The sequence below is a fragment of the Uloborus diversus genome, chromosome 1 (genome assembly GCF_026930045.1).
Source record: "Uloborus diversus isolate 005 chromosome 1, Udiv.v.3.1, whole genome shotgun sequence".
Lineage (NCBI taxonomy): Eukaryota > Metazoa > Arthropoda > Arachnida > Araneae > Uloboridae > Uloborus > Uloborus diversus.
In genome coordinates this window covers 109,908,057-109,923,870 of record NC_072731.1, presented here as the reverse complement: position 1 = coordinate 109,923,870, position 15,814 = coordinate 109,908,057, and the positions used below count along the sequence as shown (strand labels likewise).

Here is a 15,814-nt window from a genome sequence, read left to right as displayed (position 1 = left end):
AAAAAATTGCTGCTATTTAAAAATCTTATAATGTATAGTATTTGTAACTTACTGACTTATGGCTGATCTTAATGCCATACTTTACAAGTTTTCAATTTACCAAGGCATTTTAAACTCTCACTAGTTAAACCCCTTGGAATTTTCCTTTAAATGACATCTATGGCTAGCCAGCAGGTGCAAGTACTCAATGCAAATGTATCAAGTGTCAGCCTCGAAATTGCAGCAAGCTACAGGGAGCTAACACAGGGTTCGTACGCTCCAGGAAAACCTGAAATTGTCAGGGAAAATGAAACAGCAGGGTTCGTACGCTCCGGGAATTCCGGGAAAACCGGGAATTGTCAGGGAAAATGACACTGTCAAAAATGTCAGGGAAAAGTCAGGGAGTTTTCAAAATTTGTCCTCCAAAAATTTTTTTTCCATTTTTTCCCCCAAGGAATTAAGTACCATGAGATCTAGTCTTCGTTTTTATTGTGATTTCACAAAAAAAATTGCAAATTTTTATCTAAACCGACGCTGGCACTTAAAAACTGCGATCGAGAAATGAACGTTTTTTTTTCACAACGAAAAATTCGCCAAAAGAGCGAAGATTTTCTTGCATGGAGTCAGTGAGGGGAACGCATTTCTTTCTACTGCCTAAAGTTTTAGATGGGTTGCCACAACATTCTATTCGGTTCAGGGTTCGTACGCTCCGGGAAAACTTGAAATTATCATGGAAAATGACATAGTCAAAAATGTCAGGGAATTTTCCAAATGTGTCCCCAAAATTTTTCTTTTCCCAATTTTTTCCCAGGGAATTTGGTTTTATGAGATCTAATCTTCATTTTTATCGATGTATTTAAAAAAAATTGTAACAATTTTAAAGCAATGAAAAAAGTGGCGACCCAAAAAATCTTCAGCAGCTGCCGTTTTTGGCTCTCAGTAGTTCCCAAGGGAAAAAAAATCAGGTGAACAGCAATTATGCACAAACTCAAAAGGAGAGAAGACAATTTACTGCTTCGGAAGCACAACCTGTAGATGGGGAAGGTCGATCGGGGAAAATAGTTTTTTTTTTTTTTTTGATCGGAAAATCATTTCAGCTACGTGTGAAACGTAGTCGCCATCTTTGGTCATTCACAAGATGGATGTAGATACGATCCTAAAATGCCTAAGTTTCTAAAAACAAAGCAGAATTGGATGTTTTCTTTAATTGAAAACTGATGAAAATAACAAAAAATGGTCTACAAATTGTTTTTCTATTGTTATTTAAAATAATTTTCTTGAGAAATGAAAAATTTTGTTCTTAAAACTTAATCTTATCCTCACTGCCTCGGACGCAAATGTGATAAAAACTTTTCAATGAATTGTAGTTTCATGAAGATTAATTATTTTTTAATTGTCTTCATGCGACAAATTAAAAAAGTTATTTCTTATTTTTGGGCATAGCCGCCATATTTGGTCATTCCCAAGATGGAAGTACACAAGACTTTTTAAGTGCCTAAGTTCCCGAAAACGGCATTGAATGTTAATTGCAATGCAAACTATTGAAAACAACACAAATTGTGCCTTTTTTTCCGGATAATTTGTAATTATTTTCTGGAAAAATGCAAAATTTAATCTTCATAACATTTTTTTGTTTTAATTGATTTAGACTCTTATGTGCTAAATACTGACTATTTTGCTTTTATTGTATCCTTTTAAGGATTATTAATTATTTATTACTACTTTTATACTACAAATCCAAAAATCTACATATTATTTTAAATTTTTCACTTTGTCGCCATATTTGATCGTTTGCACAATGGAAGTAGACTTAAACTTCCAGAAACAGAATTGGATGTTTATATCAATGAGTAACATTGAAAATATCATTAAAATGTGCAAAAAGTTGTGAATTTTTGAAAATTAACTAATACTTTCTGGAAAAGAAAATTTGAAATTTTAATGTAAGCATCCTTTAATATGTGAAAAAAAAAAAAAAAAAAAAAGATTATTGGCATTGGCCTATGGTCGGCGGATGTTGATTTTTGTTACTATGCATTACATGGTATGCAAATTGATGCAACAAGTTAACCATATTTATACTAAAATTTAGCTTTGCATTCTGCTCAATATGTTTTGTGTAACCTACTTATAAGAAAATAAAAAGTATTGTAAACCAAAAGTGGATGCTAAAAGGTTGCTGCAGGACGTACAGCAAAACGCTATAATATTACGCGTGACATCAAAAAAAAAAAACGCTAAAATAAGTTGAAAGTACTCTGTTTTCAACAAATAGTAAACAAATTAAAACAATTTTAAACAAAATGTTTTAAAAAAGACTTAAAATTTTGACAGAGAAAACAAAGGAAAAAAAATCCAAGGTTTTTTTTTTTTTTTTTTAAATCTAAGGGGGAGAAGTTTCAGTTCTTCTGCATTGCTACTTTAAACAATTTTAATTATTTTGAAAATATTACTATTTAAACTTAAATTTTTAATGAAGCGAGTAACCTGGAATTTTCTAAAAAACAACCTGGAAAACCTGGAAAAGTCAGGGAACTTTTTTTAACCAAAAGTGTATGAACCCTGAACAGCTAAAAATGTCAGGGAATTTTTCAAATTTGCCCCCCAAATTTTTTTTCCAATTTTTTCCCAGGGAATTTTGTTTTATGAGATCTAATCTTCCGTTTTATCTATTTTTCCTAAATTGTAAAAATTTTGAGGTAAAATGAAACTGGCAATTAAAAAAGTGGCGACCGAAAAAAAACCTTTGCAGCCGCCATTTTTGACTCTCAATAGTTCTCAAGAAAATAATTCCTCGGGGGAATAGGAATTGTGCACAAACTCAACAGGGAAGAGGACAATTTACTGCTTAGGAAGCACAAGCCTGAAAATGGGGGTGAGGGGATCTGGGAAAATCGTTTTTTTTAATCGGAAAGTATTTTATGCTGCGTGTGAAACATAGTCACCATCTTTGGTGACTCACAAGATAGAAGTTAACACGATCCTTAAATGCCTAAGTTTTCAAAAGCATAATTGGTTGTTTTCTTTAATTGCAAATTAATGAAAGTATCACAAAATGTGCTGAAAATTGTTTTATTATTATTATTATTTTAAATAATTTTCTTGAGAAATGGAAAATTTTGTTCGTAAAACTTAATCTTATCTTCATTGCATTGGATGCAATTTGTGACTAAAACTTTTCAATTGAATTGTAGTTCCATGAAGATTTATTATTTTTAAATTGTTTTTATGCTATAAAATCAAAAAGTTACTTCTTTTTTTTTTTGGGGGGGGGGGGGGGGGGGCGCAGCCGCCATATTTGGTCCATTCCCAAGATGGAAGTACACAAGACTTTTTAAGTGCCTAAGTTCCCAAAAACGGCATTGGATGTTTATTGCTATGCAAAGTATTGAAAACAAACGCAAAATGTGCTTTTTTTTTTCGAATAATTAATAATTATTTTCTTGAAAAATGCAAAAATTTATCTTCAGAACATTTTTTTAAAATTCTAATTAGACCCTTATGTGCTAAAAACTGACTATTTCGTCTTAACTGTAGTTTTTTAAGGATTATTAATTATTTATAACTACTTTTATGCTACAAATTCAAAAATCTACTTATTATCTTAAGTTTTTACTTATTCGCCATATTTGGTCGTTTGCATGATGGAAGTAGACGTAAACTTCCAATAACAGAATTGGATGTTTATCTCTATGTAAACAATTGAAAGTAACATAAAATGTGCAACAAATTATGAATTTTTAAAAATTAATTATTTTCTAGAAAAGAAAAATTTTAATGGAAGCATTCTTTAATAAGCGAAAGAAAAAAAAAAAAAGATTTTTGGCATTGGCCTATAATCGGTGGATGTTGATTTTTGTTATTATGCATGGTATGGCGAGCGATGCAACAAGTTAATCATATTTATACTGAAAAATAGCTTTGTATTTTGCTCAATATGTTTTGTGTTACATACTAATAAGAAAATAAAAATAAGTATTGTGAATCAAAAGACCAAAAGCAGATGCTAAAAGATTGCTGCACGACTACAGCAAAAGGCTAATATTACGCATGACACATAACATCGAAAAAACGCTAAAATAAGTTGAAAGCACTTTGTTTTCAACAATTAGTAAACCAATTAAAACAATTTTGAACCAAGCGTTTAAAAACTTAAAATTTGGGAAAGAAAACAAATCTAAGATTTTTTTTTTAAATCTAAGGAGAAAAGTTTCAATTCTTCCGCATTGCTACTTTAAACAATTTTAATTATTTTGAAAATATTGCTATTTAAACTTAATTTTGAATGAAGCGAGTAACCTGGAATTTTCTTTAAAAAAAAAAAACAACCTGGAAAACCTGGAAAAGTCACTGAATTTTTTTTTAACCACAAGTGTATGAACCTGTACAATTTCAATGGATTTTAAAAAGGCTATTTGCTCTGAAAAATTAAGGGTTTTTCGAAAGGATTTCCATTTTGTTTAAAGACCTAAAAAATTTCTAAAAGCTTTAAATTTAAATTTTGTTTTGAGTTTATGCATGAATTTCTTCCAATTTTGTTTTCAACTGTCGATAATGTCAATCAGTCCATGGAATTTGTTTGTACTGTGAATTAAAATTATTTTCAAATTTAGAAGGAATTCTTGAGAAGTTCATAAGAAATAAATTACTTTTAACATAACTCAAATATTGCACTTGATAAACATAACAACAAAATATAACATTAAAATATATATGTATAAGTAGTAGTGAGCAACTAATTCCCTTGCTTATTTTAGTGACTGAAGTTTAGTAATTTAGATTGATAGAAGAATTTGAATTTAAATGTTGCAACAAATCTATGCTGCCAAGTAATATTTTTGGGAATAGTGAAAAGTGTAAAAAATCTCCTCTTTTATATATATATATATACATACTCTCCAGCAAGCATTAGATCTAACAAACGAGCTTCACACTTCTTTGCGTTAAAAAATAAATACAAAATAAATAAATAAATCGTTGGACAAAAAGCAAATAAGGTTTCTGTAATATGCTGCTTATTTTTTTCTGTAATTCTGAATTGGTTCTCAAGCAAAGATGACTATTTTATCTAAAAAAAAAAAAAACTTATTCCTGTCGATATAATCATGCAATATACAGGATAATAAGTGTTAATATGACCATGTATCAATGAGCAAAGTGGTAACCTGAACTGAGGAATTTCAAAGCTGTACTTGCTGAAAAAACTCTTCTTACCATAATTTAAAAGCTGTCGATATCTTTCTGTGTTAGGGTCATTCCACGAAAAAGTCAACCTGTGGGCTAAAATTTCAAACTCAATCAATATCAATGTTTCATCCATCATTTTAGAGATAACATTCCTAATTTTCAAATCTAGTAAAACATTTTTCAAGATGGATGCCCTGCATAGAATTTCTGCTTGAAGATCTTCAAAACCACGGTGTAAATTTTAACTAAAAAGCATTCAAGAAACCTGAACTGTAATTTTTTTAGCATACATTTTATGTAAATATTTTTTTTTTCAGTTATTGCTTATATTTTGGGATTTCAGTTTCTTTAATTTGTTTAATTGAATTTTATTTTTTTCTTGTTGAGCCTAATTTGAATTCTGTGTTGAACGGCCTGTTACATTTGTTACGAAACGTCGTATTTTCTCTTCCACACTTTTTATAGGGACTAAAGAAAGAAAATTTAACCGACAGATTGGTGTAGTGATTAGACGCTGATCTCATACCCCCAAAGGCGCGGGTTCGGTCCTGGCTCTCGTTGGAGGATTTTCAAGATGCAGAAAACCGACAGCATCCATGTCGTATGATTATGCGGCATATAAAAGATCCCTTGAGTACTAGTTTGGCATGGAGTATCTATTGGCAAAATTAAATTCCTAGTGCTGGTTTGCATCAAATAGAGCCCAGGTACCTCCATCTAGTGGGGGGCCACTGCATAAATTCTCACGGCAAGGGCATCCAACCGATTGTGGTGTCACGTGAAAGAGTGGTTGCTGTGACGTGGGATCACACTAGGTCTGCAAAAGGAATTTGCCTCTACCGCAGCCCCATTGGGGGAAAAAAATAAATAAATAAAAAGAAAACTTTTGCTTTATCCTCTCCCCGAGAGCTACCTACGGTACATTTAAAATGCTAAATTTTTATGGAGTTATTTAAACAATTAGTTGTCATTGTGACGAACATAACAAATTGATTGTGATGAACATAATCGCTTGAAACAAACACTGCATCTTTCCAGCGTTTAGCTCAATACCAAATAAATAAAATGTATATTTTGAAATAGTACAGTTAAACCTCCCTCAATGGACACTCCCACGTTAGCGAATAGTTTCTGAATCCCCAGACCCTTGAGATCGGCGTATAATGTATTTCACTCCTCTTTAGCAGACAGTAAATTAGTCGAGTTTCGTTTTATTTTTCTGTGTCTGGTAAGCTTTTGCTCAGCACTGCTTTCGTGGCAAGCATTTTTTCTACTCCTTTACGATGTTCTGGGGCTAACCAGTACCGATAAGAGGGTTCACACCCCTTTTTCTCCGAAAACAGGAGCCATTCAAGTCGGAACTTTTTAGTCGAAGCTTATGAAACTTTTTTTTATCATTTCATGCACAAAATTCCAGCGAAAAATAGAAGAAAAAAGAACTTCCTTCTTTTATGCAGTATCTTGCTTTATCAGTTTGCATGAGAGAGAAAAAATGCTCTCGTGCAACTTAACGGCATCCCCCCCCTCCTTCCAACTAAATTTTAGGAGACTAGCGTCAGCGCAGCGTCCTTTCCCTCCAGAGGCTTTTTTTAATATAAGAATTACATGACACTAGAAGGCAGCTTTTGAAACAAATTTATTAAAACTTAGTAATGAAAAAAAAAATGGCGCATTTGACATTAAGTAATACTATTCTCTTCATGTAATAAGATAATGAAAATTTTTACAAAGTCGTGAAAATGTCTTCGAAAAGTCATGGTTTTTTTTCATTCAAATAGAGTATGAACCCTGTAAAACTCTTTTATGCGAAAAGAAGTCTTCAAATTAAACATAATAGAGTGAAAGAAATATGGGAGGAAGATCCATTAGGTTCCATTTAGTCTAATGGAAAATAGTTTTAGAAATTATCATAGTTAAGAGTATTTGATGAAATGTTCACTTAAAGGGATTCCCCCCCCCCTTCTATTATTGTATTTTATTTCTATATTTTAAAATTATTTTTTAAAAACTTAAATTTAGCAATGCAGCCGTTATTACTGGAATTTTTTAAAACAATATTAAGCTGAATAATATATATTAGCTCAATTTCAGAGTAATTCATAAAAAATTTCTTTGAAGATTTTTTTTGCGATAAGACCAACACTCTTAAGCTTGAGCTGAAAAAGCCCAGAACTTATGGCTACCAGAGGAAAAGACAGAATCATTCCAGCAAAAATCCACAAGAATATTACAGACTATCAACAATCAACATGAATGCCACTATTGACAACATGTATGAAGATATAAAAAGAAGATTTTCGAAAAAGACATCCTGGATGCTTTTCAAATACTGTTAATACTTCCTCAGTCGATCGTAGGTGTGACAAATATGAATAAAATTAGCAAGTACCTCATCAGAAATTTTTTTTTTAAAGATACAGTCGGACCCCAATTTAACAAACCTCTATTTAACAAAGTTTGTAATTTAGCGAATTTTGCTTTTTTTCCGACTAAAATGAAGGCAAAAACCCCTATTTACCAAATAAAAAACCCCAAAATAACAAATTATTTTAACAGCCAAAAAAGTTTTTTGTTCATTTCAGTTGGAAAATATTGGATTGTTTTCCAAACGTTATATCTATTTTGTCCAAAGCAGAAAAAGAATTTTTGACGAGCGAGAACGAGGAGGCAACCAACAAAAAGCAATTCTGATGCTGAAAGTAATAGTGAAACTCCCATTAAAACTGTTACTTTTTCAAGTGCTTTACATGGCCTGAAAACTGTAAAAACATATCGCAGGCAGCTGGCTGCAAAAGACACAGTATTTTCTTCTCCCCGCAAAGTCGCAAGAGAACTATTTCGATTAAAATATCAAGGAAATTGTCCAAACATCTATTACTCAGTAGTTTAAAATTTCAAATTAACTAGCGTGTAATAAGTCGTGGAATGCTAAAAAAAAGTGTCAACTTTCTAATTATGGATATTTTTGCACAGTTAGTTATTAGAGGTTTTTAGACAAGGTTGGTGCTTTTTTTATTATTATTATTTTTTTTAATTTCACACCCCACTATTACGAATAACCCCAATTTAAAGTATAAAAGTTTCGGTTCCTGTGAATTCGTTAAATCGGGGTTTGACTGTAATAAGTGTGTAAATTGAGTCTGAAAGAAGGGATCTCACTAAAAGAATGTCTCAAGACCTTTTCATGCAATAGAAGCATTAAATGTTTGTGATAAAGACCATTCTTACTACCATACCCTACCATTCTTACTCTCCATCAAATTGTATGTACTTTACCAACAAATAATGTTTGTTACTTTTTAAGAACTTGGCTAGGTCTAAGGCCCCTATATATACAAGCCGACGCATCCACTTAAGTTGAACCATTTTAATCGAAGCGGGTTTGAGTGGTTGTCTTTTCTGGGAAATTATCGCGTTTGGTGATTTCCCTCCGCAAGCAGTTATTAGCGGCCCGAATTGTTTATTGAATAAAGTATTATTTTTGGCTAATTTTGGAAAATTTGAAACTTTGCTCTGGTACCCTAGCTTTGCAACAATGAAAAATCTGATCCAAAATGGCTAAACTCAAGCTGATGCGTCGACCTGTATATATAGCGGCTCTAGCTTGGTCAACTGTGGTGCAAAAGAGACTCGTGTTGGGAGGTGAAGCTTTCTTTGCACATAAATCATTACATTGCGATTGACTCTATTAATGTGCTCAATCATTTTGCCAAATCCAGAAATCATCACCTGTGCCTTTTTTCTCTGTATTCTAGTCAGACTTGTATCACCATTTTTTAAAGCATTATAACTAACTTGGACAAGAAATTATAAAACATTTTAAATATAGCTTTTTCAGCAACCTTTTGGAACTCAAGCCAGTTAAAGCAGGCTTTTGATATGTTGTAAAGTTATCAATTATGTCTAATAGCCAATGCAGTTAATATTTAATTTAGGCACTTTTTGCTACAACAATGAACAAAAGGGTTTTTAAATTATGTGAGAACTATGACTAATAGATAACTTTGCAAAATTTTAAATGTATATAATTTTTCAGTAAAAGTTATTGTAAAACAGAGGATAAGTTGTAAAAACCTAAGCTTTATGGTTAGCTCATTTTTGATGAATGATTTCATACTTTACTCCCTGAAAAACACAATTCTAAAGAAGTTGCCCTTCTAAGCACATAGTCTGAATCTGCCACTGGCTATTTAGATGAAAGAAAATTATGTGTGTGTGAGAGAGAGAAATAAAAATACTGTGTCCAGCATCTTGGGGTTAAACCCTCTCCTGCTGTGTCATCAGAGGGAATTTTGTTTCTTGAGTAACAGATTTAAAGAACAAAAATTGTCATAAATCATATAACTATAGTTCCCCACAGCTGTTGGAAATTCAGTGACAGACCATACTTCAAATATAATCATGTTTAATAAAATTTTAGACAATATTTTTTAAATACAAATTTTTTGTTAAGTAAAATTAATTATAGTCTGTGAATCGTAAGTTTATAGGAGCAAAAGTTGATGACGTTCTTCACTATAATTCCATTGCTATTGTTGTTTAGCTCCTTTCTGTTGAAAGGAGTAAAAAATGTTCTCTCATTATGGCTATGCCCCCCCCCCCTTTCCCAGGTTTATTGCTTTTTCATAACATTAAAATAAATAAATAAAAAAATAAAGTTTTAAATCTAAAGTGATGTTTTCTTTAAGGATTGTAAATGCAATGGTTTATTATGGACTGTCCCTAAGTGCTTCTCATTTGAGCGGGAGCACCTACGGGAATTTTGCAATTTTGGCGGCTGTGGAAATTCCTGCTGTACTTCTGGCCACCTGGGCACTCTATTACTGCGGCCGAAGAAAAGTTCTGTGTGCTGTGATGGTTTTTGGTGGAGTGTCTTGTATTGGAACCATATTTGTGCCTAAAGGTATGTTGAAACTGCAATAGTTTTTAGAAATATTTAGTAATGTACAAATTTTAAATAACTTTCAATATAGGGTAGACCAGTGTATAAACACATCTTGGTTAATAAACAGTTTCTAACTTAAAAAAAAATATATAAAAAGGCTTTCTTTTTTTTCTTAATTGAATTAGTTGCAAAACTACTATAGAGTTTTGAAAAAAGAAAATAACAGCAAAAAATTTGTAGGTTGGGAAAAAAGAACATTTTTCAAAAGTGAAGAGAAGTAAAGTGGACCAGAAAGCAATGAAAACAAAATATACAGAAAGTATGAGTTCTAAATAAATCTTTGATTTAAAGCATAAAGTCCACATTTTTATTGACTGAAAAAGTTTTTTTGTTCTCAAATCATGTGTGGATCATGACAAGGGGAAGGTCATGGTGGTCATGACCCCCCCCCCCCCAAACCATCAACAACAGTATTAGTCCACATTGTGTTCAAACACTTTATGCATAAAATGTGAAGAATTACAGTATCTTTTCAATTCTTTAATTATTTTTAAAAGTAAATATTTGAACTACTACTTTGTTTCACTGCTTATGAAATTGATTTGTAACGTTTATCCCCGATTAAGTGCCTCATTCTTGCCCAATTTGGTGCTTTTTATTGACCCCCAAGCAGTTTAAGAAATTTTTCATACGCAAACCGTAGGTTCGTTCAGGGGTGGGGGGGGGGGGGGTAATTCTTTAGCATGACCCTCCTTCCCTAAAATGTGAGAAATTATGTACATGGTAGGATTCAAAAGTAATGAGCCTTCGTTTAAAAAGACATATTTATTAAGTTGTTTGATACAACTGACTACCATGTTTTCAGGGAATAACGTCGCGGCGCATGCAAGAAAAAAATTAAAAAAATTGCCGGTGAGGCGCATATAATGGGTGCGGCGCATAGTCTTTTTTTTATATTTTCAAGTTTTTCAAAAAAAGTTAAACACGCTGCTAATAGATGGCACCACATCATTTTCTTTCTTTTTACAAATCCTTCGACTTTGGGCAACAAGTAAAGCAAAGAAGGGGGAGGGAAGGTGAGTCAGCGATTGCACGTGTTTCACTGAGGAGAAAAACGCTGATCCTTTGTGGGCGAGCAAGCCTTATCTCATCAGAGCAAAGGGGTCAGGGAGAGGAGCATTGTAAGCAAAAATACTGATAAGGGAGGGGGATGAATATCCAGTTTTGTAAAGGGAATTTACCAACCCTCTCACAAAAGTAGGTTGATCGGGGTAGTCAAGCAACCTAGTCTTTCGTGCGTTCTTGGCTTATCTTTTTTAGGGAACTTTTTCGCAGAGTTGCTTTTGAAATGGCTCCTAAGCGATTGAGAAATTATACTGCAACCTTTAAGTTTAAAGTAATAAAGCAGAAACAATTCTAAATTGACTTACTGCCAGAGAGTTTGGCACTGATGAGAGATGCGTTTGCCGTTGGAAATCGGATAAATTAACCATCAAAAGTGATGGCCAATCAAGGGATGCTGAAGGCAAGAAGTGCAAAATGGGAATTTTTAAAAATATTTCATCATTGTTAATTAAAAATACTAACAAAAAATAAAAAAAATATTTTTATTTACATTTAATTCAGTTTTCTTTATTACTGATTGCACTTTTAAGTTTTTTAATGTTGGGTGCGTGCTTTTGGAGGATGCGGTGCATACATTAAAAATTTTTTCTTCTTTGAGAATATATTACAATGCGGGACATGCATTAAATTTTTTTTTTCTTTGAGAATATATTACAATGCGGCGCTTATTCCCTTAAATACAATAATAGTTTTCAAAATAGGTTCCTTCTGCAACTGCACTTTTGTAGGTGGCTTTTCCATGACTCAAAGGCATCCCTGAAATCCTGTTCTCCGATATCTACAAGGGCTGCCTTGACATGTGCTTGGATGTCCTCGATGGAGTCTAAGTGTTTTCTTTTCAGTGCTGATTTTAATAATGGAAACAAGAAGTCAGAACTGTAGGAAGGCTGAAGCACCACAGGAACGTTGACTTGGACCTTCTTCAGTCAAAAACCCCGGCACAAGTTTCACGTAGACTTTCCGCATGTTCAACTCCTCTGTAACAATGCTCCAATGTGGTCTCCGATAAGTCCAGGTATTTTGCTACGTGGTAGAGACTCAAACTCCAGTCTGTGTTCAAGAACTCCTTTCATATTCACGTCAGTATGGCCCGACGACAGGCATTCAGACTGGAGTTCGTCAGTCACCACTTCTCAACCTTACAAAAGGCCTCATGCCACATTTCGACTTTCCAATAGGACAGATACTCAATCCCAAACGCCTGTTGAAGCATTGCGAATGTTTGGGAAGGAAAACGCAAGTAAAATTTAATTGCTTTGTGTTGCTCTGACAAACTTTCCATATCGCCGTGTCACGTAAAACCTTATAGGGGTTACTGTTAAAGCTGATGGTACTGCTTCGAAGGCTGGGAGACAACTGACCTGCATAGTGCTGTAAAGTCAACAACCCCCACTACCGTCGCTGTCAAGCAGAGCGAGCTGCAGGGTGGGCATGCGTCAGTATAACAGAGGCTCATTACTTTTGGATCCTTCCATGTATGTTCATTGACTATGTTACTGCATCACTTGTTATTTAAACTCTCCAGAAAAGCAGAAGTAAAACCATGAAAGTTCTTCTCTTTTTTTTTTAAATATCCTCCCGTATCTTTTTCATTTTTCAAACACCTCTCTACCTTTCTCTTGAAAATACAATGTGTATTGGAGGCGTTCAGAGGTAAATATTGTTGGTTTAGTTATGTTACTAATTTTCCCCTCCCTAGAAACAGGGAATCGATCTACTTGTTTATACTCAGTAGCATAGATATACAATTGACATGTATATACACGTAGACAAGTATACACATGCGTGTACTCAGGTGTACACATATTTACTCAAGTAGGCAGGTTCATACACACCATTTGAGGTTTGTCTATACAGATATAGATAAGTCGATACGTGTATATACTATATACTCTTATGTATATAATAAATATAAAAGCATTTAGAAAGTTACAAAAAGACCCAAAGCTTAAAGATGCGCTAAAGCAGCCAGTCAGCCAACCAACTAAGCTAAGTAAATGCGTTTGAAAGAAACAATCAGTTTAAAATTAACCAAAATTAACGTAGCAAGACAAATTAAAATAGAAAACTAAAGTTAATGTGATGGAGCCAGTACTCATCAGTAGAGTGGGAACTTCATCTTATGGTTGAAAAATCAAAAAATTGTAATACTACAAACTAAAGAATGTATAAGTGCTAAAAGCACTGGTGCAAACGCACCAACTGCTACACTGCAAAAGAATAAAATGGAAGCTCATACCCATATAAAATAAAGCTAGGGGTTCGTCTATGTTATTAGAAGCCAAAAGGCTATCAATAGCAAAACTCCACCAGACCATCCACATGCAATATAAATGTGAAATCTGACCTTAAATTCCCTGTAGGCAGACTTGGTATAAAAACTGTTTAAAACTATCCCTCCAAAAAAAAACATTTTTTTTTAAATTTAAACCTATTTGGTTTTTATTACAATTTTGTAAGAAAAACTATTTTATTTCTGGAAAATCATGAAGATTTTATGCAGTGACGGCTCGTGGGAGGGGCCAGAAGAGCCCCGGCCCCCTCACTTTTTTTAGACAAAAATTTATAACTTTTGTATTTATTATCCTTTTTTTTTGCGTATGGTCTTGAAATGTAAAACAATGGATTGTACCGTATTTTTCTGCGTGTAATCTATGGATTGTCTGTTAAAAAAGTAAAATTAATGAGGTGCGATTTATATGCTGCCGCGGATTATCTGTGTGTGTGTGTTTTCCTCAACACCAATGCATAGATCCTCAATATTTACAGCAGAATTCGCCGAGACCGAAGAATTCGTTACCCTGCCTGTATGTTGTTTATTTTACACAGCATGAATGCAATTAATATCGTTTGTGACTTACTTATTAGATTAAATATTTTGTAGCTTTTACTGTGTTTAAAATAAATTTAAGGGGGGGGGCTGCAAATGCACCCATGATCCAGGCCCCTCACTTTTTCAAGGCACGAGCCGCCACTGATTTTATGAATTGTTTGAAAATCTTTAACTATCATAAAAAATAGAATACGTAAATGGCTCTTGGTATAAATAATCTAAGAAATAATTTTCTGTGATAGTTCAGACATTATTAATTACAAATAACCAAGAATAAATTCTTCCAAATTAAGTTCCTCACAATCATAGCTATCTACTATGAATAAAAAAGTAAAATTAAAATCACGCATTCTTAAATATGGAAAGTAGATTGCAGTATTTACAAATGAATCATAAGTCTGATGTACATTATACAACTTCAAAAATAAAAAGCCAACGCAAATTTTGTTTAAAGATTAAAAAAAAAGTTACAAATCATGTAATTTATTTACCTAATGTATTGGTGACAACAATTATAGAAACAGGACAGGTAGCTTTTAAGAAAATCATTATTTTTTCCATTGTAAACATTATTTCTCCTGGTTTAATGCATTTAGGAATGCATTTTTTTTTTTATCAAAGAAAAAAATGTATAGTGTTACTTTCTTTTCTTCCTAAAATGTTGTGATCCTTTTCAAATACATATTTGGAAGAGGTATTTCTCATCCACACAATAATTTGAATTTGAGCTCCTGTGAGTGAAGGAAAATAGATTGATATGCCATTTTTTGTTCTTTTAATTTTGACACAGTATGCAATTTCTTAAAACATGCAACCATAAAATAAATTTACTTCTAGCTCTCTCCTGGATTTCTACATTGCTGGCTATTTTGGGAAAAAGTGCAATTGCTGCTTCGTTTGCTATCATCTACATCTATTCTGCAGAAATCTACCCGACAGTGTTGAGGAGTACAGGCATAGGAATCAGCAGCATGTGTGCCCGTTTTGGAGGAATTATTGCTCCTTTCATTAATGAAATGGTTAGCATCTTTCAATTTATTAAACGAATCTATGACAAGGTCTTTTTGAGCCCTAAAGCATTTGCTGGATAATGTTCTGATTCAGTGGTGACGATTTGGGTGAGGGCTATCATTCAACAAAATTATAATTTTGTCGGACCAAATTATAATTCAAAAGGAAAAGCAAAAGTTCACCTTTTCATTCCTGTGTCCAACTTCCTTTTATTCCCAGGTGCTTGAAACTCCTTTGAAACCATTCTGTAACAACACTTGGTAATCCAAATATTAGTTATGTAATAGTGGTAAATCACTAATGCCATTAATTAACTAAGTAATTTATTCTATTAACACACAAACTAACACACAGCTACAAATGAAATCACAACACTTAACTAAACAATTATTACCGACAAGACATTTTGCTGCTACACTAGAGTGTTCCTTTTGATTCTCTGTCAGTTCTTTGACTGTAAGTTCACTTCTGGTGCCACAGTGAGTTCGGCCTCGACCCCGCAATTGCGCAATTACCTGTGAGAGATTGTTATTTTTGTGGCCATTCATTCATTCGTTTCTTAAGAAATAAAAAAAGTAAAAATCAAACGTGATATAGAAATTTGAAAGAAGACTGATTGAGGCAGTTTCGAATCCTTGCCTGAATCAAATAAATCGGTCGGCTCTTCTTGAATTAGTACGACCATTCTGTAAGGGGCCCCGCCAGATTTCTCCAATCGAGCCCTGCATGTGCTAAGGCCGGCTCTGACTTGACATTTCCCAACATTAACAGCCGTACCCCAGTTATCAGACCAC

The 15,814-nt window shown here is 33.2% G+C and overlaps 1 protein-coding gene across 1 annotated transcript in view; it reads left to right on the top strand.

Moving 5' to 3' along the window:
• LOC129224099 (organic cation transporter protein-like) overlaps window positions 1-15,814 on the top strand; it is a 76,335-nt gene that overhangs the window by 43,373 nt on the left and 17,148 nt on the right. The window contains exons 8-9 of the mRNA XM_054858546.1: window positions 9,855-10,069; window positions 14,847-15,028. Coding sequence (XP_054714521.1) covers window positions 9,855-10,069; window positions 14,847-15,028 — 397 coding nt within the window. The remainder of the gene's footprint in view (window positions 1-9,854; window positions 10,070-14,846; window positions 15,029-15,814) is intronic.